The sequence below is a fragment of the Aedes albopictus genome, chromosome 3 (genome assembly GCF_035046485.1).
Source record: "Aedes albopictus strain Foshan chromosome 3, AalbF5, whole genome shotgun sequence".
Classification (NCBI taxonomy): domain Eukaryota; kingdom Metazoa; phylum Arthropoda; class Insecta; order Diptera; family Culicidae; genus Aedes; species Aedes albopictus.
The window spans coordinates 323,010,442-323,037,557 of NC_085138.1; the positions used below are offsets into that span (position 1 = coordinate 323,010,442).

Here is a 27,116-nt window from a genome sequence, read left to right on the forward strand (position 1 = left end):
TTCACATCGCATTCTACCAAGAATGCGATGAGTATTGTTTAAGTTTTTAAGTGAAATCCTTTTAAAGTGAAGATATGACGAAGTCATACCCTAAATTTTCAACAGCACAAATCTGAAGAATCAAATGACGGTTTACGCTGAAAAGTTAATCGAATGGTTACCGGATAGTGGTGACCAATCGATCAACTTTTCAGCGCAAATCAACATTTGTTTCTTGAGATTTGTGCTCTTGAAAATTTGGGGTATGGCTTCGTCATATCTTCACCTTAGTTATTCCTTCAGTAAGATTCCTCATTGCATTGTTATTAAACATATAATTTTTACTCGATCTGAGATCCCTAAATTACCTTCAGAAACCCCATCAATAATTGCTTGAAAAAAAATCTGTTTCAAATTTCTGTCGGATATTCCCTTGGGTACCTTGAATTTCTGGAACCTTCCAAGGAATCCCATCAATAATCCATCCAGAAATTCTTCTATGAACCCTCCCTTTTTGGGGCCATTCCAGAAATTCTCTCAGAATGGCACCAAAAAATTCCTGGAGAAATGTCTAAAGTAACCCCTATTATACTTGTTCTGCCCAGAAAGCCCTTCAGAAACATTCTTCGAAATCTTCCCGAGAAAGTCTCTAAAAATTCCTCCGTGAATACCTCCAAAAGCTATAGTAATCACTCTGAACTGAAGGTTGTTAAGGCCCACCAGAAATTCGTACTAGAATCTTCCCAGGGAGCCCTATTTGAATCCCTTCCTTCAGGAAAATTTTCTGAAATTTTTCATTGAACACACATGACTCGAAGGTTACGAAAGTTTATGAGGAATTTTTCCGAGAATTCGTTGAGAATTGTTTTAGTTTATTGGTGGAATCATTCCTCATTGCATTGTAATTAAACATATCATTTTTACAATTTAAATCTTGAGATCCCTAAAACACCTTCAGAAACCCATCAATAGTTTCCTCAAAAAATCTGTTTTGAAATTCTGTCCGAAATTCCCTTGAATGCTTTTCAAAATACTACTTTTAATTTCTGGAATCTGCCAAAGATTCCCATCAGTAATTCTTCTTTGAACCCTTCCAAGAAACATTCCGGAAATTCTTCAAGAATGGTTCAAAAACGCCCTGCAGAATTTTCTAAAGCAATTCTTGTCAACTTTCATTGGAGGCCCTTCAGAAACTTTCTTTCTTTCCGAGCAAGTCTCTATAAGTTCCTCCGTGAATACCTCCAAAAGCTACAGTAATCACTCTCAACCGATGGTTGTTACCACCAGAAATTCCTACAGGAATCTTCCCAAAGAGTCCTATTCGAATCCCTTCAGGAATATTTTCTGAAATTCTCCATTGAACACACATGACTAGTAGGCTACGAAAATTTATAAGGTTTTTTTCCGAGAATTCGTTGAGAATCGGTTTAGTTTTTTGGTGGAATCATTTTAGTTATTGCTTCAGCAAGATTCCTCATTGCATTGTAATTAAACATATCATCCATCTTGAGATCCCTAAAACACCTTCGGAAACCCTTTTTGGAATCCATTAATAATTTCCTCAAAAAATCTGTTTTGAAATTCTGGCCGGAATTCCCTTGAATACTTTTCAAAATAATACTTTGAATTTCTAGAATCTTCCAAAGAATCCCTTCAGTAAGTTTTCCAGAAATTCTTCTTTGCACTCTCCTAAGAAACATTCCAGTAATTCTTCAAGAATCGCTTAAAAACACCCTCCAGAAATTTCTAAAGTAATTCTTGTCAACTTCCATTGGAAGCCCTTCAGAAACTTTCTTTGAAATCTTTCCGAGCAAGTCTCTATAAGTTCCTCCGTGAATACCTCCAAAAGCTACAGTAATCACTCTTAACCGATGGTTGTTACCACCAGAAATTCCTACTGGAATCTTCCCAGGGAGTCCTATTTGAATCCATTCAGGAATATTTTCTGAAATTCTCCATTGAAACACATGACCAGTAGGGTACGAATGCTTATTAAAAATCTTCCAAGAATTCGTCTAAAATTGTTTTAATTTTTTGGTGGAAAAATTAAAGGTATCTTTCATGAAATCCGTTTCGTAATTTCTTCAGCAAGATTCCTCATTGTTTTCATGTTGTTTTCATAATTCGAATCTAAGATCTTTAAAACACCTCTCCACGACGTTTTCTTCCACGAAGTACTACATTCGGTATCTACCGCCTGGTATAGCCTATTCGGGATTACCTAAATTCCTTTCTCTCAAGGCCTAAATATGTACACAAGTATTACCCTACATCAGAAATTTACATCATAAATCAGCCTTTGCACTTACCCCCTTACCGCATATGCCGCACGCCCATGTGCCTGGTCCGCCTCAAACTGTGCCGCCGGCCGCACAGTATCCGCTTGAACGCGTGCCGAAACTCCGGGCTGAAGATCGTGTAGATGATCGGATTGAGCGTCGAGTTGAAGTAACCCAACCAGAGGCACACGCTCATCGTCAGCGGGCTGATGTCGCAGTCGGTGCACGTTGGCAGTAGGATGGCAATGATGAAGAACGGCAACCAGCAGCACACGAACGCCCCCGTAATGATGGCCAGCGTTTTGGCCGCCTTGCGTTCCCGCTTGGAGTCCGTCGCCGATTGGGACTTTTTCTTCATGATCGACGGCTTGGAGGACGAACTGGGGCACGGTCCCGACGGGTACGCCGTCGAGAAGTCCGCCGTCGGGGGGTCCGCCTCGATGCGGTCCCGCTCGACACCGTTGCCGAGGCTGCCCTTCTCCGGGCTGGTGTTCGCCGAGGAGACGTTCGTGAAGGCCGTCGTCGTTTCGCTGATGGTGGGCAGGGGACGGCCGATGACGGCCACTACGGCCGCGGCGATCCCTCCGGAACCGCCGACCACGTTCGCCGTCGGACCTCCGATGGCGTTGTTCGGCTGCGCGGCAGTTACCTTCCAGCGGAAACCAATCGATGTTAGTGCCATACATGAAGCTTTTGCCAAGGGTTCAGGATGGGTCTGAGCAGCCTAATGGGGCACGTATACAATATATACGCACTGATAAAGTGGGATGTTCACAGGTGTAGGCATGTATTGTTGCATTGTGTGTGGCTGGAGGTTTTTGTTTTATGTGTTTAGGTGCGAGAGGAGAAAGCAACGAAGCGTGAAGGTGAAGCGTAGTGGAGCTATCTACTCATGCTAGCTAGTATTAGTGAACATGCAAAATACGTGGCAGAAGCGACATTCGGAATGGCAAAGTGTGTTTGTGTTTGTGTGTAGGATATTGAAGGTAGTGAAGCAGAAATCATAGGTAGCATTTGGATGCTCAAAATACATATAAGATTCATATGAAAAACTAAGATAATGTTAATTTCATGCATAATAACTATTGGGTTTGTCTTAGCTAAACTACTATTCTCTATGTATCCTTTGTTATATGGGATATTTTTTTCTAGACTAGACTAGACTAGACTAGACTAGACTAGACTAGACTAGACTAGACTAGACTAGACTAGACTAGACTAGACTAGACTAGACTAGACTAGACTAGACTAGACTAGACTAGACTAGACTAGACTAGACTAGACTAGACTAGACTAGACTAGACTAGACTAGACTAGACTAGACTAGACTAGACTAGACTAGACTAGACTAGACTAGACTAGACTAGACTAGACTAGACTAGACTAGACTAGACTAGACTAGACTAGACTAGACTAGACTAGACTAGACTAGACTAGACTAGACTAGACTAGACTAGACTAGACTAGACTAGACTAGACTAGACTAGACTAGACTAGACTAGACTAGACTAGACTAGACTAGACTAGACTAGACTAGACTAGACTAGACTAGACTAGACTAGACTAGACTAGACTAGACTAGACTAGACTAGACTAGACTAGACTAGACTAGACTAGACTAGACTAGACTAGACTAGACTAGACTAGACTAGACTAGACTAGACTAGACTAGACTAGACTAGACTAGACTAGACTAGACTAGACTAGACTAGACTAGACTAGACTAGACTAGACTAGACTAGACTAGACTAGACTAGACTAGACTAGACTAGACTAGACTAGACTAGACTAGACTAGACTAGACTAGACTAGACTAGACTAGACTAGACTAGACTAGACTAGACTAGACTAGACTAGACTAGACTAGACTAGACTAGACTAGACTAGACTAGACTAGACTAGACTAGACTAGACTAGACTAGACTAGACTAGACTAGACTAGACTAGACTAGACTAGACTAGACTAGACTAGACTAGACTAGACTAGACTAGACTAGACTAGACTAGACTAGACTAGACTAGACTAGACTAGACTAGACTAGACTAGACTAGACTAGACTAGACTAGACTAGACTAGACTAGACTAGACTAGACTAGACTAGACTAGACTAGACTAGACTAGACTAGACTAGACTAGACTAGACTAGACTAGACTAGACTAGACTAGACTAGACTAGACTAGACTAGACTAGACTAGACTAGACTAGACTAGACTAGACTAGACTAGACTAGACTAGACTAGACTAGACTAGACTAGACTAGACTAGACTAGACTAGACTAGACTAGACTAGACTAGACTAGACTAGACTAGACTAGACTAGACACAAATCACAAAATCACATATTCATGACATTTCCCATCCCTGATTGCCATATATTTGTTTTATTCTAATAATAACTGATCTTCACATTCTTTGGTCATTTACAATTCACATTCTTTTCAGTGAAATAAGCACCTGCCACGTGGTTTCAAGTTGACTGTTACGTTGAAAATAGAAGGAAACAATAACAGCCCTCATCTCACCGCTAATTGTTGCGAAGACATTCTTCTTCGAACTCCCCCCTCCAAGCACTTGGACCAAGTTGGTCGTTTGTGGCGGTCAGTCGGTGAACACCTGACCGTTTCCTAAATTTCCCCAGCGCCACAGTGAGTGGCTGCTACCTACTGTCAATAAACAGTATAGGGAGGGAAAGTCAGCAGCAGCACACAGAATGGGGGCGGCGAACTTTTCAGTAAACGCGCAGACAAACACACTTGAAAGTCAGTTGTTGTTGAGAACTGAGAGGAGAGTTGCGTAAATAAATATTGACGGTCGTCGTCGTCGGTACGGGGAATTTTGGACCTTGTCTAATCATAACAACCGACATCATCGGTCGTGTTGCGGTTTGTTTGATTTGTTTTGATGAGTGTATTTTCTTTTTCTCTCTCGAAATATATGTTGTTTGAAATGGTTGGAATCGAAGTTTGAGAAGTGTTAGTTGAAGGTTTGTTGAAGAGCGGTGATAAAGGGCGTAGGCGAAGTCTTTTTGAAAAGCTTCCACAGAGTCAGGTATTTCAGTGTGTATGTATCAGTTTCGTAGACCCGTGCGTAGATGCTGCAACGTTGTCAATGTAGTAATATACATTGATATGCAATAAGAAAAAAAAAACAATTTAAAAATTCTTTCTCTACTTTTCTGCCTTTCTCGTACACCGAAGTGTACTGAAAGGCTATATGTTCACTCAAAAAACGAATTTTCGATAGAAGGCTCGGAGGATCAAGTCACATATACCAATCAACTCAGTTCGACGAATTCAGATGATGTCTGTATGTGTGTGTGTATGTATGTCTGTGCGCAAAAAAGTTCACCCACTTTTAAGGCACTTCCCATTTGCCGATTTTTCGGATTATAGCTCGAATCGAACCGGAATTTTACCGCATTGTTTGCTATTGAAAATTGTTTGGATCGGTCAAGGCGTTCCGGAGTTATAACCATTTCAGTGATCCAGACCAGCACCGGTATAGCTGGCCGTACAAACACCGAACCAAGCTCCATCATGCGACACATCAAAATGCGGCGATTTTTGTTACCTTCTGCATCGTTAACGAGTTTTGTGTGGAAATCAAAACTGGAGACCTGAAATTCCACGATGTCGGTCCAAAGTTCAAGATGACAGCCGACAAATTGAGATGACAAATTCAAGATGGCGGCTGTTTAATAGAGTTTTAGGCACTAAACCATGCAATATGGGTATATTTGGTATGGGGATGAAGCAAGGGAAGAAGTCTAGACTCTAAAAAATGGAGACCAGAATATCTAAAATGGCGGTCTAAAATCCAATATGATGGCTCAAAATTTAATTGGTGACTGTTTAATAAAGTTTTAGGCTCTAACACCATGCAATTTAAATGCATATGGTATGGGTAAGATGTCCGGAGTCCAAACATGGTGACCAGAATATTCAGATTGAAGATCGCGGCGATTAAATGTTTTTTTTTCGACTCTAAAATGCACTATGGGTATATTTGGTATAGGGAAGATGTCTGGACTTCTAAAATGGCGACCAGAATATACAAGATGGTGGTCCAAAATCCAAGATGGCCGCTTCATATTCAAGATGGCGGCTGTTTAATGGAGTATTATTCGCTCAAACCAAGCAATATGGGAATATTTTATATAAGAAAGATGTCCGGAGTTCAAAAATGGTGACCAGAATATTCAAGATGGCGATCGAAAATCCAAGATGGCGGCTCAACATTCAAGATGGCGGCTGTTTAATGGAGTTTTTGACTGTAAAACCATTCAACATGGGTATATTTGGTATTGGGAAGATTACTGGAGTCCAAAAATTACGATTAAAATATCCAAGAGGGCGACCAAAATATCTTTGATGGCATCTTAAAATTTAATATGGCGTCTCAATATTTAAGATGGCTGCTCAAAATTCAAGATGGTGGCTTTAATGAAGAATTAGGCTCTAAAACCATCTAAAATGGCGACCCAAAAAACTCAAGATGGCGTCCCAAATTTAAGATTTCGGTTGTTTAATTGAGTTTTGGGCTCTAAAACCATTCAATATGGGCATACCTGGTATGGGAAAGAAGTCTGGAATCCAAAAAACGGCGACCAGAATTTCCAAGATGCCGGACTTAAATCCAAAATGGCAGCTCAAAATTCAAGATTGCGGCTTTTTTTCAAGAGTTTAACCTTCACAGTACCAGGTGCCAACATCAAAAGTTTAAAAATCTGTAACTTTGTCAAATTTCATCCGATTTTGATAAAAATTTTACAGAAAATCACAAATGAGTTGAATTTTAGACATATGCTATGGAACCATAAAAGTTCACCGTTGTTCCGGATTTAGGCCGGAAAAACCTGGGGTACCCTAGGTACCGAAACAGGGACTTTTTGAGAAAAACACTCGAAAACGTGTTGAAATTCGCAACAAATCAATTAATTTTAAATCTTTATTCAAGCACACCTTTACATGCACGGTTCTGCGACAGTAGAACATGTTCCGGTAGGGAACCAAAGGGGACACTTTCTGAATTTCACAGAACCACATCGTTCGACGGCTCAAAATTCACGATTTTTCATGTGGATCTTAATAAACATAGTACCGATGTCCAACAAATGATCTGGCCACTTCCGGATATTCCGGAACCGGTTCCGGTAGGGACCCAAAGCGGACACTTTCTGAATTTCACAGATCCACATCGTTCGACGGCTTAAAGTTCATGATTTTTTATCTAGAATCCAATAGCCATAGTGCCAATGATCAAAAAAAGTTTTGGCCACTTCCGGATATTCCGGAACCGGTTCCGGTAAGAACCAAAAGAGGACACTTTCTGAATTTCAAAGAACAACATCGTTCGACGGTTGAAAATTCATGATTTTTCATCTGGATGCCAATAGACATAGTGCCGATGGCCAAAAATTGATCTAGCCACTTCCTGTATATTCCGGAACCGGTTCCGGTAGGGACCCAAAGGGGACACTTTCTGAGTTTCACAGAACCACATCGTTCGACGGCTCAAAATTCATGATTTTTTATCTGGATGTCAATAGGCATAGTGCTGATGTTCGACAATGGTTCTGGCCACTTCCGGATATTCCGGAACCGGTTCCGGTAGGGACCCAAAGAGGACACTTTCTGAATTTCACAGAACCACATCGTTCGACGGCTCAAATTTCATGATTTTTTTTTATCTAGAAGCCAATAGTCTTGGTTCTGGTCACTTCCAGTTATCCCGGAACGGGTGCCGGTAGGGACCCAAAAGCTACACTTTCTGTATGCCGACTGCGGACAATGGATCTGGCCACTTCCGGATATTCCAGGAACGGTTTCGGTAGGGACCTAATGAGGACACTATCAGAATTTCACGTAAGCCTCTAGTTCGATGTTGTCAAAATTCATGATTTTTGATCTAGTAGCTAATAGTCGTAGAGCCAATGATCAAACATGGTTTTGGCCACTACCGGATGTTCCAGAACCTGTGCCAGTAGGGATCCAAAAGGAACACTTTCAGATTTTACGTAACCTCATCATTCAACGGTTCAAAATACATGATTTCTCATCTGAGTATCAATAGGCATAGCATAGCACGATGGCCAATAATTGATCTGACCCCTTCCGAATATTCCAGAAACTAAGCCAAACTCAAACGAATCTGAAGGGGATTTCCAGCAAGAATACGAAGAGATATTCATAGAAGGAGCTTTAGAGAAATTCTGAAAAAAATCCCTATAAAAATCTCAGCCTGAATTTCTATTGGAATTCATAGTTACAGTAGAGACTGCTGCATGAATCCCATATAAAATATAACATGAACCCAGCCAGAATTTTAAGAGATAAACTCTAAGGCAGACATTCTTGCGATTTTCCAAGCGGAATTGGTGTTGAAATTTTTTGGAAAATGTCTGTAAAAATCACAGAGGGAACTTCCCTAGAAGAAATACTGAAGGCATTCTTAAAGAAATCCTTGAAGAAATGCCAAGGAGATCTCTTGAAGGAATCCATAGAAAAATCTTTTAAAAATCCACTTGACGTGTCTCCATAAATGCCTGATGGGAGATTCTTTATGAGAGTGCTCCTCCAGAGGCTTCTCCAAATAATCCTTTACAAATCCGTACTGTGATTGTAAAATTATTCCTGTGAGTGTTCCCAAAGAATTCCATCAGGTCATCCAAGTGCATTCCACCAGAAATTCCTGAATAAATACCAGCAGCATTCCTGCAGAAATTTGTCATAATGATTTCCGCAAGAATACTTGAGTAGTGTGCGGTAGTTCGGCAGCAGCAAAGCTTCGCGCGCTCGCTTTGCTAGATTTTTGCGATTTGTTTTTCTTCTCTGCGGGGCACCGACGACGGGACGCCAAGCAGTCAGTAGTGTGCGGTAGTTCGGCAGCAGCAAAGTTTCGCGCGCTGGCTTTGCTAGATTTTTGCGATTTTTTTTTCTCTTCTCTCTGCGGGGCTCCGACGACGGGACGAGTGTGCGCGCGCCGTGGTTGAGTCGGTTCCGAATTTTTCGCTTCCCTTCGGCGCTAGTTTCCAGTTGATAATAAATATTTTCTTTCATTTTTTGCATTTACACAAAAGAGTGAAAAATGTTAGTTCGGGTTCGCCGGTCGAGAAAAAAATCCGGGCGCCGACAAGTGAGTCGCGTTCAGTGTATTTCTGTGTGGAATAGACTAAAGGTTTCTGCTCCCTAGTGGAGTGGAGACGCGCGATAGAATTTTCTTTTTGGCTAGTTCTTGCGTCGAAAAGTGGTCGGTTGTTAACGGCGGTTTGTGTATATTGATCCATTGTCAAATCATATCACCAACCATAGGTGACTCCCGGACTGACAATGTACCTTACCCTACTAACAAAAAAATCCTTCCTGAGACAAACGTGGAGATGCAGCGATTCGCGGTCTTTTTAACAACGTTTGTCTTACTAACATTCCCTTCCATCCTCGATGACCGTAAGGACGTGGCCGGCGCCGTTATTGACCTTATTAAAGTTGAGAGCTTTCGACCTGTGTACATTGAGAATAGTAAGCTAGTCCCAAGCCCTATTCATTGGTTCCTTGTGCAATTTCGATTGCTCTGGTCAATCACGGAGTAGCAACTACGAATTGTGCGGTCATCTATGCTCATGCTCATGCTCATGCTCATGATTTCCGCAAGAATACTTAATTATCAAGTGGTTCACTAATCAAGCTAGATTCTAAAATTAAAAAAAAATCTGGATTATACTTATTACAATTTTTTTTTTAATATCTGCAGGAATGGATGCTTTTTTTTTGTAGGAATCCCATCTATAATTACATAGGGAATTACAGCAACAATATCTGGAGGAGCTCTAGTATCGCTCAAGGAATTTGTCCAATATTTCTCATGTGTTTCCAGGGATTTATCAAAGGACTCCACCAGGAAATCTTTTTGGGATTTCTCCATATTGAGATGCAGGCTCTGTTCCACTGAGAGTGTTATTCCAATAAGAAAAAACAACAGAAGTAGGTAAATTTCATCACAAAGAATAACTTAGTAGAACGCATGAAAATTCCTAAAAAAATCCCTAGGAAATGTTATAACTCAAAAATAATAATTTCAAGGGATCATCCACAAAAAACGACACAATTCTGGAAATTGAGCACTCGGTGGCCATATCCAATAACTTCCAAACAGTCTAAAACTGTTGATAATCAGTGTAAGATGGTGGAGGAGTAAATTTTAATGGAAATAGAGTGAATTTAATTGCGAATGTATATGGAAAATACGCTGTGTACCAAAAAAAAACAACCATTTTTATAAGAACCTGGCCCAGTGACCCACCAGAATAAATCCGGCCACAGGGACCATTCCGACGTTCTCTGTTCACTTTCACAAACTAGAAATATGTATGTACGAGTAAACTGTAGAAAATATATTCAAATTCGTTGAGTATTTACTAAAAGTAGTATAAGTTCGTTTGCGCTGACTTAGGTCGATATGGGTTAAAGCCATAAACACATATAAAATATTATCAGCAGTGGCGATTATCTAACCTCCTCAGATGTACCTGTTCTACGAGTACTAATTTTTAAATTTTATGAATAAATGAGCTGTAGTAGGTTTAGATTGATGTAAAATAATGATTTCAATTATTTTCGTTTTGTTATTGATCATAAATTCACCGCAATGACTGATTTCTAAATCGTAGCACAGGTAAAAAGTGAGGTTACGAGACTCCTGATTATCAGTACCTGGTGAAGTTTCAGCATAATCGATACAGTTGAACTACCGAATTATTGAACGATTTGTCATATTTATTGTAAACAAAAATACATTCGCATTATAGGGTTTAAGATTCTTCAAATAAAGGATATTATTTTGGGCACTTTCTGCTATAACTAAGTCGATTTCAAAAATTGCGCTGCGTGGCCATTCTGTGACACATGTGCTGCTTAGGATGACTAATGAATGGAAGAAAAGTCATGCATTTTGAGCTGTTGCACGATGGGGTTACGTAAAATTCTGAAAGTGTCATCTTGGATCCCTAGCGGAACCAATTCCGCAACATCCGGAAGTGGCCAGAACCATTTTTGATCATTGGCTCTGCGACTATCAGCTTCTTGATAAAAAAAAAATCATGAATTTTGATTAAACGAACGAGGGGGTTATTGATAGTGTTCTATTTGGGCTCTTATTGGAATCCCGGAATATTCTGAAGTGCCCAGATCTATTGTCCGCCATTGGCACTATACCTATTAACATCAAGATGAATAATCATGAATTTTGAGCCGTCGAACGATGTGGTTTTGTGAAATACAGAAAATGCCCTCTTTGGATCTCTACCGAAACCGGTTCCGGAATATGCGGAAGTGGTCCGAACCATATTTGATCATTGGCGCTATGACTATTGGTTTCTAGATAAAACATCACGAAGTTTGAGCCGTCGAACGATGTGGCTCTGTGAAACTCAGAAAGTGTCCCCTTTGGTTCTCTACCCGAACCGGTTCTGGAATATCCGGAAGTGGCCAGATCCATTATTAAGGCTAAAATATAAACGACTCATAGAAAATTCATCATTTTCCATACCAAAATCAGAAATTGCCAATAAAGAAGTAAGGGTGGGAGCAATAATAAACTATAAAATTTCCATAAACAAATCAAAAAGTGCATAAATAAATCAAAATTTCCCATAAATAATTGATTTTCGAGCAATAAAAAATATCGGAATTTCCACAAATAATTCAAAAATTTCAATAAATAACTACATTTTTTCCACCAGAAAAGTTTAAATTTTCCATGAATAAATCTGATTTTTCCATAAATAATTCAAAAATTCCCAATTGAAAAACATCAAAAAAGCAATTGAAAATTTAGCAATATATACGAAACAATGTGTAAAGTAAAAGTTTTGGCCGAGCCATGCGGCGAAGCCGCATAGAGGATTGAGGAACTGAGGCGGCAGAAGGCCGCCGAAGTTTCCGAAATCCGACGCGCCTTAACTGCGTCGATTCGGATCTAGGCAATCCACAGATCCAAGAATTTGCCCGGTAGAATGCGAACAGAGATGTTATCCCTTTTTAAAGTCCGACGAGCGTTAGCGAGTTCGGACAGCAAGCGATTGTCTGTTAAATTGCACACATAGTTTTAGTCTTTCTAGCATAATAGTTCTGTGATGTAGTATGTTCGAAATTTTTTGTTGGAAAAAATGTAGTTTTTTATTGCAATTGTTGATTTATTTGTGGAAATTCTGGCATTTTTTATTGCTCGAAAATCAATTATTTATGGGGAGTTTTGATTTATTTATGCGCTTTTTGATTTGTTTATGGAACTTTTATAGTTTATTGTTGCTTCCACCCCTATTTATTTATTGGCAATTTTCAAATTATTTATGGAAAATTTTGAATTTATTATGGGGCGTTTAATTGGCTGCCATTATTAACCATCGGCACTATGCCTATTGACATCCACATGAAAAATCATGAATTTTGAACCGTCGAACAATGTGGTTCTTTGAAATTCAGAAAATGTTCTCTTTGGGTCCCTACCGGAACCGGTCCCGGAACGCCCGGAAGTGGCCAAAACATTTTTCGATCATTGGTACTATGGCTATTGGATTCTAGATAAAAAATCATGAAATTTAAGCCGTCGAACGATGTGGATCTATGAAACTCAGAAAGTGTCCTCTTTGGGTCCCTACCGGAACCGGTTCCGGAATATCCGAAAGTGGCCAGAACCATTGTCAAACATCGGCACTATGCCAATTGACATCCTGATGAAAAATCATGAATTTTGAGCCGTCGAACGATGTGGTTCTGTGAAACTCAGAAAGTGTCCCCTTTGGGTCCCTACCGGAACCGGTTCCGGAATAAACAGGAAGTGGCTAGATCAATTATTGGCCATCGGCACTATGTCTATTGGCATCCAGATGAAAAATCATGAATTTTCAACCGTCGAACGATGTTGTTCTTTGAAATTCAGAAAGTGTCCTCTTTTGGTTCTTACCGGAACCGGTTCCGGAATATCCGGAAGTGCCCAAAACTTTTTTTGATCATTGGCACTATGGCTATTGGATTCTAGATAAAAAATCATGAAATGTAAGCCGTCGAACGATGTGGATCTGTGAAATTCAGGAAGTATCCGCTTTGGGTCCCTACCGGAACCGGTTCCGGAATATCCAGATCCTTTGTTGGACATCGGCACTATGTTTATTGAGATCCACATGAAAAATCATGAATTTGAGCCGTCGAACGATGTGGTTCTGTGAAATTCAGAAAGTGTCTCCTTTGGGTCCCTACCGGAATCAGTTCCGGAATGTCCAGGAAGTGGCCAGATCAATTATTGGCCATCGGCACTATGTCTATTGACAACCAGATGAATAATCATGAATTTTGAACCGTCGAACGATGTTGTTCTTTGAAATTCAGAAAGTGTCCTCTTTTGGTTCTTACCGGAACCGGTTCCGGAATATCCGGAAGTGGCCAAAACTTTTTTTGATCATTGGCACTATGGCTATTGGATTCTAGATAAAAAATCATGAAATTTAAGCCGTCGAACGATGTGGATCTGTGAAATTCAGAAAGTGTCCGCTTTGGGCCCCTACCGGAACCGGTTCCGGAATATCCGGAAGTGGCCAGATCCTTTGTTGGATATCGGCACTATGTTTATTAAGATCCACATGAAAAATCATCAGTTTTGAGCCGTCGAACGATGTGGTTCTGTGAAATTCAGAAAGTGTCCCCTTTGGATCCCTACCGGAACCGGTTCCGGCCTGCTATGCGGCCGGAACATGTTCTACTGTCGCAGAACTGTGCATGTACAGGTGTGCTTGAACAAAGATTCAAAATTAATTGATTTGTTGCGAATTTCAACACGTTTTCGAGTGTTTTCTCAAAAAGTCCCTGTTTCGGTACCTAGGGTACCCCAGGTTTTTCCGGCCTAAATCCGGAACAACGGTGAACTTTTATGGTTCCATAGCATATGTCTAAAATTCAACTCATTTGTGATTTTCTGTAAAATTTTCATCAAAATCGGATGAAATTTGACAAAGTTACAGATTTTTAAACTTTTGATGTTAGCACCTGGTACTGTGAAGGTTAAGGCTCAAATATCCAGAGCCAGAAAAACGATACGATTTCTGGGGCCATGAAATGGGTATCTGTTAAACGTATGAAAGTGCGATATTCATCAATATGTCGCTTGAGTTTTGTAAAAATGGGTTTTCAAAGGCACGAGAAAGCGCCTTCACCGTTAGGTGGATTGATTAGGGTTTTTTTTTTTATTTACTAAATACCAGCTAAATGTTATGTTTCATAGAAACGTTTGTGTTGAAATGCCAACAAAACACATTATTTTTGAGGGATTTGAACCAACGACTTCCCGATCCGTTACACACGAAAAAAATAAAATGTATGCGTAGTCCACAAACCACTTCATCTCTGGAAGAAACATGGAAATCTCTGGAAGAAACATGGAAACAAAGACTCCAGTCCGTGGACTTTTCAACTGGAATGGCAATCGTCGAGAAGAAATTTCATTTACAACCCATAGGAATCTTTGTACAATCATCTGCGTAAGGAATGTTGATGAAAAATATTCGCGAAACTTAATCTGTAGCACCCAGCCGCCCGGGGTTAGATGCAGGGTTGCTCCAACTACCCAAAACGATAACTGCGAACAGCGTCCTGCCCGAATGTCACTTAGTCGGTACATTTGGGCCAGAAGCAATTTACAAGAATTGCTCCTTATTAGAATCGCATTTCCCCACCCTGACTTGTACAAATTGCCACATTTATCTTGATAACGTTTTTTCCGAAGGCACCACCTGCTATCGCTTTTTCGCTGTTTCACGACCACCCAGATGCCACGTGGCATTCTTTCTAATGTGGCCATTCGTTGCCGGGAAACTTCAACTTCAAAAGCATCCCGTAACGGGTCACCATTTGGGGTTAATTTTGAGTGTGTTTTTTATGGCCCATCAAGAGACTGTTCGGTCAGTTTAAAGTTGTCGTCGTCGTAGTCGTAATCTCCGTAATAACTGTCAAGCCCCAGAAGTTCAACCGAAATTGTCCATAAAATGACCGACCGTCAATGTTTTCCACTTGCTGGCCATCACATTGGGTGTTTTCATCTTGGTGCGGAAGATGATTGAGTGATTCATTATCCTGACGCTTGCCAGTAGATACTTTCATTAGAGATTATTGCTTTTACACCCTCTTCAATTTCCACCAAATTCACTTGGCGGCCCGGCCACAGGCTCGGAATAAATGAAGATGAGGCGAAACATTTTGTTTTTCGCGCTTGACGAGGCGCTGCTATGTAGGGATAATGAGGAGATTGAGAAAGCTGGAGGGATGCAGCGATGTGTGGCTGGCAAAAAATAGGACAGCGTTTGACAGAGCAGTTTTATAGCGTCAGTAACCACGGTATGTGGCGACCCTAAGTAAAAAACGCATTTGATGTTGTTAAACCGAATCTTTTTGGAAATTGGAAAAGCCACAACAAACAAATGCACTGCGGTTTATGAGCCATTTTACGAGACGTTTCGGATCAGCTGATCGCTCATTTCATGAATGAAAATTTGACAGGAGGTTGCGCCCAAGCCCGTGAGTGTTAATATCAATATCAACACTGTTGTCGTTTCGTAAAATAGACTATTACTTCGTTGGTCGGTTTGTACACGCAGAAAAATAAGGCTTGCTTAAAACAATAAAAACATGGTTGATTTTCAAACTGATCATTTACTTATTCCAAAGTTATATTTCTTTATTTTTACGTAGAGTTCATCGATCAAAACAACCAATTCCCATCATTCCATATAACGTTGAAAACTTCATTTGTATCAACAAAATGAGGACCACAAACATGGCCCGGAAGCACTCACACATCTTTAAAATTCTTACCCCAACATCGCCACAACGAAGAAACTGTAGCAAATCCATCACTCCGACTTCCAAGTGCAGTTTTGGCCGTGATGGATAACGCGCAGGCACTCAAAACAACATCCACAAAAAGTTCGTCGGTTTCGCCTTTTTGTCTTTTTTTTTTATTCGTTCTCGCTTCCACCTGCAAATAGATTTCCGCGCTGCCGCAGGAGCAGCCATCACCAACACAATCACATTCCGGCTTTGTTAGAGGCAAAAGTGCAGTCGTTTAAAACAATCCGGTTTTTTTTATGTTGAAACTACCAAATCTCTGTTTGTTCTAACAAACTGTCAAAAATTTCGACAAATGAAAATATTTGTATTATCAAACAATGAAACAGTTCAGTTTCAACTAGAAATCAGTTTGTCACAGCAAATTGAAAAATTGTTTGATTTGAACTAGAATTTAATTGTGTTCACAATTTATTTTTCTGCGTTTACTCCTGAAGTTTACATGCACATTAGGGTGTCCCAAAATTGCACATGATCAAAAAGCTTGGGGGCTCACTCTGGAAATGATAGCTTAGGGTGTTAGAAACAAACTTTTGTATGACGGCAACTTTCAGAGGTCGCCCCGTTGAGATTTTTGAAAAATATCCATTTTTCGTAATAAATATTGTGGTGATATCCTGCGGAGATCATAGTAGGTACCGTAAACCGGGGTCAAATTGATCTCCGGGTTGAAATTGATCAGTCGTTTTTCCGTTAGATGAAGTATCTTTTAAATAGTTTCCTCACATATATCATTAAGCATAGGATTCCTACATCACAATACTTGGAAGTAAACTATGTAAAAAGTGCTTGATCTAACTGAAAAACGTCTGATCAATTTCAACCCAGAGATCAATTTGACCCCGGTTTACGGTACTGATGTTGGAAGTCACTTGGAGCACCAGAGCTGTCATGAGAGGAAGTATTAGAGTATCGGTGTTGAAGTCTCGAAGTCCTGAATCAAGAGTTCTATCTACATGGAGGTAACTACCATTTTATATAAGTGAATATTGAACCCCGACACCCCTAAACTCCACAAATATCATACAGTTTTTTTTACCGTACAAAAATTGGCAATACCCACCATTTTAATATTTTTGCAGCTTGATATAGATTCAAACAACTTGGAAAAAATAATTATCTACATGTTTTGCAGGTATCTTTTTATACTAAATTGATGAATTTACTAAAATTTGGCATTTTTTTGCTTTATTATGGGTTTTACTCATCATAAAAAGTATCTCAACCTAATGCACATTAAATTTCAAGACGTGAAATAAAATTCGTTGAACAAGAGTTTCAGTTTCTTGCTATGGTGACATTGACAAACTAAAAAAAAAGCATTAAGGCGAAACTGGAAGTATTTCCTCAATTTTTGGTTTTTTTATTTTTTTATTAAATAACGAAGCAATATTTTCCAAATCGCTTTTCGTACTAATGTAGAGTATGGATCAAGGTATCTTTTGATTTTTTTGGTGATGGAAAATGTTTTTGGTTTTTGCAGAAACCATTTTTGACATAATTTCACAAAAAAATGGTTTTTGCAAAAACGAAAAACTTTTTCCACTACATAAAAAAAACCCTAATTAATCCACCTAGCGGTGATGGCGCCTTTCTCGTGCCTTCGAAACCCCATTTCAATAAAACTCAAGCGAAATGTTGATGTATATCGCACTTTCATACAATTAACAGAAATCCATTTCATGATACCAGAAATCATATCGTTTATCTGACTTTTAATGTTTGAGCCTCAAACCCTTAAGAAAAAGACGCTATCTTGAGTTTGAAGCCGCCATTTAGGATTTAAGAATGCCATCTTGGATGTTTTGGTCGCCATTTTTAGCGTCCAGGCATCTTCCCTACGAAAAATATACTTCATTAAACAGCCGCCATCATGAATTTGAAGCCGCCATCTTGGATTTCGGACCAACACCTTGGATATTATAGTCGTAATTTTATGGAATCCAGACATCATTCCCATACCAAGTATACCAATAATGCATTGTTTCAGGACCCTAAAACTCCATTAAACAGCCGCGATTTTGAATTCAGAATCGCCATCTTAAATTTTAGATCGCCATCTTGGATAACCTGATCGCCATTTTGGACTCTGGAAGTCTTCACCATACCAAATATACCATTATTGCACGGTTTCAGAGCCTAAAACTTCATTAAACAGCCGTTTGAACCTAAATCTCCATCAAACAGCCGCCATATTGAAACTGAAACCACCATCTTGGATTTTAGATCGCCATCTTTAACATTCTGGTCGTCCTTTTTTGAATCCGGACATGTTCCCCATACCAAATATACCCATATTGCATGGTTTTAGAGCCTTAAATTTCTTTAAACAGACGCCATCTTGAAATTAAAGCCACCATTTTGGATTTCAGACCGTCATCTTGGATATTCTAGTCACCATTTTAGAAGTCAGACATCTTCCCCATATCAAATATTCCCATATAGCATGCTTTAAGTGCCTAAATATCTATTAAACAGCCGCCATCTTGAATTTTGAGCCGCCACCTTGAACATTTGGCTGCCATCTGGAACTTTTGGCCGACATCGTGGAGCGTCTGGTCTCCAGTGTTGATTTCCGTCTCGTCGAACTCGTCAACCATGCTGAAGGTTACAAAAATCGCCGCAGTTTGATATATAGCATGATGGGGCTAGTTCAGTTTTATATACGGCTAGTTCTACCGGTGCTGGTCCGGATCACTGAAATGGTTATAACTCTGGAACGCCTTGGCCGATCTGGACCATTTTTGATAGCAAACAATTCCGGTTCGATTCAAGCTATAATCCGAAAAAACGGCCAATGGGAAGTGCCTTAAAAGTGAGTGAACTTATTTTGTGCACATACATACATACATATATACACACACATACAGACGTAATCTCAATTCGTTGAACTGAGTTGATTGGTATATGCGACTTGATCCTCTGAGCCTTTTTCCGAAAAATCGTTTTTTGAGTGAACATATAGTTTTTTTTTGTACACTAAGTGTACGAGAAAAGCAAAACACTACTTTCGAGTTTTTTGCTTTAGTTATCTAACTAAATCAATAGATTAAAAGATCTTTTTTTGTAGCAAATTTATTAATCTTTCAAATGCGATAAGTTTGACCATTTTCAAGTTATAGCCAGTTTGAGACAAGATAAGTCAAAAACATGTAAAGTTCAATTACTACGTAACGGTTGAGATTTGACCATATGCGTAAAACATTTTTTTCACCGGTCTGAACCTGTTTGCTTGCTAACGTTCATAAGGTTATCAAAAAATCCTAGCTTTGCTGTGTCGCATACATAGGTTCAGTTAAATTTTATATTTAGCCGCTTTCGGAGGGACACCCGGAACTGGTTACGACACTACCGGCTATCCCTAATGTGGTCCTAACCTATTTCTTTGATAACCAGTCATCAGGTTATCAGAAAAGCCGTTACTTGTTGTATCGCATGCATGGGTTTGGTACTCTTTTATATTTGGCCACATCCGGTGGGACATCCGGAACCGATTCCGGAACACTACCGGTTCAGATATGGTCTGATATTGTTTTCCTGCTAACCGTTCATCGGGTTATCGAAAATGCCGCTGTTTGATGTGTCGCATGCATGGGTTCCCAAGTAACCAAAAGTTCCGCTTCCCATGACAAAATGCACTTTCAGGTTCCGCGAAGTTCAGATAAAGTTCCGAATGGAACTTTCTGGCTGCTTAAGAGCCTTACTGGAACTTCGGTCACAAGTTCCGGCAAGGCTCATTGTTAGCCTCTTAAGCAGCCAGAAAGTTCCATTCGGAACTTTATCTGAACTTCTCTGAACTTTAAAGCTGCTTAAGATGCTACTCTGAACTTTGTCGGAACTTTCAAGTTCATAGAAGTTCAGTTCGGTAGCATTGTGTTTTAATGAAGATTAAATTTATTTCTTTTATAGAAAATAACCTTTTTAAGCATACACGAATAAAAGACAAATACGAATTTATCAAATCAATGAATACTAGGCTTGATGAAAAAAAAAATTGCCGCCCATCGGATTCGAACCGGTAGTCGCTGCGTGAGAACCCTACACTCTACCACAGTATTACAGTTGCGATTGAGTGAACAGTAACTAAAGTCTGACTTGAATCGATTTTCTGTCGGTAGCTAGTTTTGCACATTTGTACAGTAGTGAAGTTAGCTTGACTTTGTCAAGTGTCTTGAGCAGCGCAGCGGTAAGTCAGCAGGCTATCACGCAGGAGGATCCAGTTCAAATCTACATAGCAGCGACATGTGTGAAAATATAATTATCAGAAGCAATTTCCAGACATGAATCACAAACTTTTAAGGAGGGTTGTGATTCTGGAAAACACATTTTTGTTTCTGCATGAATTTTGTCAAAGTTTTGTCAGAACCTGCTTAGAAGGCTATCCAGCGTGCTTGTGTGAACTTTCAAGTTCCAAAGCTGCTTAGAAGGCTAATGAGCAACCTCGAACAAGCTGCTTAGCTTATGAAGTACCCTTTTATCTGAACTTTTGGTTACTTGGGTTTGGTACTCTTTTATATTTGGCCACTTTCGGTGGAACATCCGGAACCGGTTCCGGAAACTATTGGTTTAGATGTGGTCTGATACTGTTTTCCTGCTTACCGTTCATCAGATAATCGTAAATGTCGTGGTTTGATGTGTCGCATACATGAGTTATGCTCAATTTGATATTTGGCCACTTCCGGCAGGAAACCCAGAACCGGTTCCAGAACATTACCGGTTCAGATATGGTCTGAGACTATTTTCTTGCTTACCGTTCATCAGACAATCGTAAATGCCGTGGTTTGATGGGTCGCATGCATGGGTTTGGTGCATTTTCATGTCTGGCCCCTTCCAGGGGTACCGATCCGGAACACCTAAATGGCCATAACTCCGGAACGGCTGGACCGATCCGAACCATTTTCAATAGGAAACAATGGGACCAGATTCCGCGTCGAATGAGCCGTTGATCGTTAAAATCGGTTGATATTTACTATCTAAAAGTGAGGTGACCTTTTTTTGTACACATACACACACATACATACACACACACACACATACACACACACAGACATCATCTCAACTCGTCGAGCTGAGTCGATTTGTATATGAAACTTGCCTCTCCGGGGGCTCTATCAAAATTTCATTTTTGGAGTGAACATATAGCCTTTCGGTACACCTTGGTGTACGAGAAAGGCAAAAACGAAGATACCTTGATCCATACTCTACATGTGTACGAAAAGCAATTTTGAAAATATTGCTTCGTTATTTAATAAAAAATCAAAAACCAAAAAAATGAGGAAATGCTTCCAGTTTTGCCTTAAGTTCAAAAGAAGACAAATATGTACAATTGATAAAACAGCAAGCGAAAGTGATGTTGAAAAAACAACATTTCCGGCTACGGGGCCGTCAAAGTTTATAAGATTGTGGAAGTCTATTACTCGCTGAATACGAGCACAGAGAACAGACATCCATGCCCAGTTTCAGAACTGTGTAAGGAATTTAATGGTCATTTGAAATGACAACACAACTGGCAACGCTATCGCAAAATTACAATGCTGTTGTCAGTGGTGAATATGAAACTTAGCTAGATATGTATACTCTACTCACCAATAATTGTGGCAAAATGCAGTTTGGCGGCGCTTAAAATTTTCAACTTCTTGTACATCTTTCGAGTGGAAATTTATTCTAGCTTGGATGTCTGTTCTCTGTGATACGAGCTTAATGGTCGGAAATAATCCTATCTAGAACTTCCCATGGCTTCATGCAGAAGGAGCGATAAAACGTTGTCTGGTGCTGCGTTGTCCCGTGGTGACAGAATCTATTTCACAGTAGTTGATAGAATTGATCCAGGTTCATGATCGTAATATATGTTGACCGTACTAAAAATTTGTTATATAACTCAAAGAAAGCAACTGCTAAAGTGGCGTTATTTTATCAAATAAAAAGTTAAAATCAAACTAGTATATAAATCAACCAAGTTTACTAGTCATGTAAATCACACTATTACTGGAAAAACTGTGACAACGAAAAGCACAATGAGTAGATAAAATTGAGACTCTGAATGCTCTTTCTTTGAAGATAATGATGACGATGAAGCTGACTTCTAAATCTTCCATATAACAGCCAAACGTCCAACAGGGTGCCGCCAAGAAACGCGAGCCGAACGCTCTTGCCAATATATATTCCGGAAGTGGAGGATAAATTCATTTTGTTTGCCGGCGCACACTGTTGCGGATGGCCCAAAAACGTGATCGAAATTGTTTTGACCATGAAAACATGATTTTTGATGTTTGGTGTCTTCGGCAAAGTTTTTCTATAAAATAAGCCCTAATTTATGGAAACATCAGTTTTGTGATCAATCCCCCTAAAAGTGAGAAACGATTTCTATCTTTTTTATATGTAACCCAAAAAAATATGTTTGTTCAGAGAACTTGTAGACAATTTTACTAGAAATAACTTTGCCGAACATACAAAATTTCTATCTTTTGATTTGTATGTACATTTGAGGCGTTTTTTATGCAGCTCCCCTAAAAATCAGTTTTTTGCTTATAACTTTTTCTATGCATTTTTCACAATTTCCAAATGTTCTAGCAAATGTTTTGCCTTATGAAAACGCGTAACTTTCTCGAAGAAAGTATATATCTATCTCTCATATGTATCATGTTATTGAAAATTTTACTTTCAAAAATGCTCATGTTTGACATGCCCATTTGTTAACTTTCGCACGTTTTCGCAGACCAGGATTTCCACATTTGAAAATATGGAACGAGTTTTATCTATTGCAAATATATCCAGGTTTAGCCTGATTTCGCCTGTATATTAAAATTCACACACTAGAAATGACTATCATTATAAAATGTGTCATTGTAAAATGATCAACATATCAAAAATTGTACTCAGTGCTTTTCTTACTTGATTTTATCACATGAACACGCAAAACCGTTTTTACAGAATCACTTGGAACTGCATCAGATGACTTTCCCATAAAATTAAGGTTTTTTTTCAGATAAACAGTGGTTCTCAAAGTAGTACGATAAGTCTCTTCCACAAAATAAACGATATTGTTAAATGCTCTTGATAATGCTCATTAAATTGTTCGTGTTCATGTACACTTTGCCAAAATGTTAATTTTCAGAAGGTTTAAATAACAGTAACTGATGTTTCGATTAAAATTGATTTTTATTTCTTTACTGAAAAAATAAAACTTATCTGTTAATATTAACACATATCATTGATTACTGTCATCATTAAATGTATTGCTTCCAGTTACTGTATATATGTTTTTTTTTCTGTCCGAGGAAGCATAAGAGTCACGAAACAAAGACATCATGAATTACAGAGAGGATCATACACGTAAGTTTTTAAGAATGCAAACTAACACAGATCTCTTACATCGACTGCTTGAAACATCTGATCCCATAATAAGGAATATTGGACTATTTCCGAAAAAAAAAACTAATACATCATAAGCGCAGGCTGCGAAAAACCTTTTGCTCTAAACATATGACGAGATAGTAACTGGAAGCAATGTAATTAGCGATGACGTTAATCAATGATATGTGTTAATAATATCAGATAAGTTATATTTTTCAAGTAAACAAAATGAAATCCAATTTAAATCGAATCATTAGATGCTGTTATTTAAACTTTCTGAAAATTAACATTTCTGCAAAGTGTACATGAACACGAAAAATTTTATGAGCATTATCAAGAGCATTTAACAATAACGTTTATTGTGTGGAAGAAACTTATCGTACTACTTTGAGAACCACTGTTTATCTGAAAAAAAAAACTTAAATTTTATGGAAAAGTCATCTGATGCAGTTCCAAGTGATTCTGTAGAAACGGTTTTGCGTGTTCATGTGAGAAAAGAACTAAGTACATTTTTTGATATGTTGATCATTTTACAATGACACATTTTATAATGATAGTCATTCCTAGTATGTGAATTTTAATATACAGGCGAAATCAGGCTAAAACTGGCTATATTTGCAATAGGTAAAACTCGTTCCATATTTTCAAATGTGGAAATCCTGGTCTGCGAAAACGTGCGAAAGTTAACAAATGGGCATGTCGAACATATGCATTTTTGAAAGTAAAATTTTCAATAACATGATAAATATGAGAGATAGATATATACTTTCTTCGAGAAAGTTACGCGTTTTAATAAGGCAAAACATTTGCTAAAATATTTGGAAATTGTGAAAAATGCATGGAAAAAGTTATAAGCAAAAAACTGATTTTTAGGGGTGCTTCATAAAAAACGCCTCAAATGTACATACAAATCAAAAGATAGAAATTTTGTATGTTCGGCAAAGTTATTTCTAGTAAAATTGTCTACAACTTCTCTGAACAAACATATTTTTTTGGTTTACGAATAAAAAAGATAGAAATCGTTTCTCACTTTTAGGGGGATTGATCACAAAACTGATGTTTCCATAAATTAGGGCTTATTTTATAGAAAAACTTTGCCGAAGACACCAAAGATCAAAAATCATGTTTTCATGGTCAAAACAATTTCGATCACGTTTTTGGGCCATCCGCAACAGTGTGCGGCGGAAGCAAATCCAATCGATGGAAGGCACCCGGAGTTACCGCGCCGTCAAAATATAAACGAAGGTTTCGTAGTTGGGGAATAAGCTGCATCGGAAAGGCTTCTTTGGTCGCCAATTTGGCATCGTCATCGCATGGTGGGGAAGCAGACAGAGTTTCGGATTTTTTCTATTGTTATGCTCTGAAAATGGAAAGAATCTTTACTTTGTTTGAGATTCGCAAAAAGCTGCAGGACGCGAAGCCTGTTGATTTTTGAACTGATGGGTAAGTTCATAGAAGGGCCCATAGAGCCACAGTTGGTTGGCGTTGGTAGTCGTCATGACCGCATGCTCAGGGTGTGGGTTCGATGCCCGATCGGTCCTGGAAATTTTCATAGTTGAAATTTCCTTGACATCCTTAATTTAAATCTTTTCATGTTCGACAAAGTTGTGATTAACCCTTCCATTACCAACGCCGAGTTTTCGATATGAGACCAATTTTGTTTTCAGATTTAAGTGAACTGGAATGATAGAAAAATATGTCTGAAAGTCAATCCCGGTTAGGCGCTGTCCATAAACTACGTAGACTTTTTTCGGCCATCTCAGACCCCCCCCCTCCCCCCTCGTAGACTTTTGTTCATACAAAATTTTCGAAATTTGTATGGAGCGTAGACTTTGGCCAGACCCCCCCGTCCCCCCTAAGAGTCTACGTAGTTTATGGACAGGCCCTTACTAAGTACCTTGGAACCAGTTTTACGGATGTTCCGGGGAACCTGTTCCGGGGTCAATTTTTGAATATGTTTCAATACCATCATGCGACACCTCAAACTTCGTGATGTTTCAAGATACATAATTCTGAGCTGTTTTTGTGCTATCCGAAATACTTCTGGCCATTTTGGAATCGATATGCGGATTTCACGGGAATCGATTCTGGTGGTTCCGGGGACCATTTTTCGAAGATAAACAAACACCATCATGCGACATATCAAACTTCATGATTTTGAAAGTTGTAGCATATTGTCACGATGGTTAGTCACTTAGAATACATTTCAGCATTTTTTAATTATTTTAACAATTTCCAGAAATCCAATTCCGAAGCCAAGTTTTGAAAATAGTCCAATATTCTCATGCTGCATTTCAAATATCGCGGTTTTCGAAATGCACCATTCAGTGCTAGTTTTACGTTGCTTGAAATACTTATGGCCATTTGGAATCCGATATACGGATTTCCCGGGAAACCGGTTCTGGTGGTTCCCGGATCATTTTTTGCGAATCTTCCAAGAATTCATCTAGGAATACCTCTATCGATTCTTCCAGGGATTCTCCAAGGTTTCTCTTTATGGGTTCATCGAGATACTTCTTCAATGAACTTTCTTGGGATTTCTCCAGGAAGTCCTGAAGGAGTTTCACTAGTAATTACAGAGATTCCTCCAGCTATCCCTCCTAGGATTTCCCTAGAAACTGCTGTTGGGATTCCTTCAGGAACTCCTAGTGGGATTTTTCCACAAGTTCATCCGGTGATATTCCCAGGAATTCCTTCAGAGGTTTTATCCAGGGATTCCTCGAGAAACTCTTCATGCTTTCCTTTGAGAAATCGATCAACTATTGTTGAGATTTTTTCAGCAATTCCTATTCAGCAATTCTAACTGTCGTACCTTCAAAAATTCTACTAGGGATTGCTCTGGAGTTTTCTTCTAAAAGTTTTGCTGGAATTCTTTCTGGCATTCTTCCTAGTATTTTTCCGGAAATCCCTTCGGTGATTCTTCCAGAGATTTCTTCAAGGATTTATCCAGGATTTATTCCTCCTGAGATTTCATCCAGGGGTTCTTCCAGAAATTTGTGATGGGATTTCTCCAGAAACTGATACTGGTCTTTCTCAATATATTCCTCTGATGATTCCTCCAGGAATTCCTTCAGAGATTTTATCCAAGAATTCCTCCAGTAATTTCTCATGGGATTGCTCCAGGAGCTCCTCGTGGCCTTCCTCCAGGTATTTCAACTGGGATTATTCAAGCCGTTCCTCCTGCAGTTCTTCCATCTATTCTTGCTATAGGACTCCTCAAGATATGTATACTGCGGTACACACATACCTCAGAAATACTACTAAGGATTCTTCTGGAGCTTTCTCCTGGCTTTCTTGCTGCGACCGTCCAGGAAGTCTTCCTGAGATTTTATTCAAAGATTCCTCCAGAAATTCCTCCTGAAATTCCTGCAGAAACACATCTTGGCCTTCTTTCGAAAATTTAATAAGTAACTGCTCCTGTGGTTTCTTCGTCAATTCTTCCTCCAGAAATTTTAACTATAATACCTCCAGGAATTCTCGTAGTACCTTATTCATATAGGAATTTATCCTGGTATTCTAGCTAGAATTCTACCGGGATATCTTCCTGAGATCCCTTCAGAAATCTCTTCCGCGATTTCTTCATAGCCTTCTCTATGCATTCTTCCAGAATACCT

At 39.2% G+C, this 27,116-nt stretch overlaps 1 protein-coding gene across 2 annotated transcripts in view; it reads right to left on the reverse strand.

The window, feature by feature from the left end:
- Nucleotides 1-262: 262 nt before the first annotated feature.
- LOC115257016 (5-hydroxytryptamine receptor-like) overlaps nucleotides 263-27,116 on the reverse strand; it is a 591,282-nt gene continuing 564,428 nt past the window's right edge. For both annotated transcript variants that reach the window (XM_062842818.1, XM_062842817.1), the window contains one exon: nucleotides 263-2,907. In XM_062842818.1, the coding sequence (XP_062698802.1) occupies nucleotides 2,293-2,907 (615 nt within the window). In that variant the 3' untranslated portion in view covers nucleotides 263-2,292. The remainder of the gene's footprint in view (nucleotides 2,908-27,116) is intronic.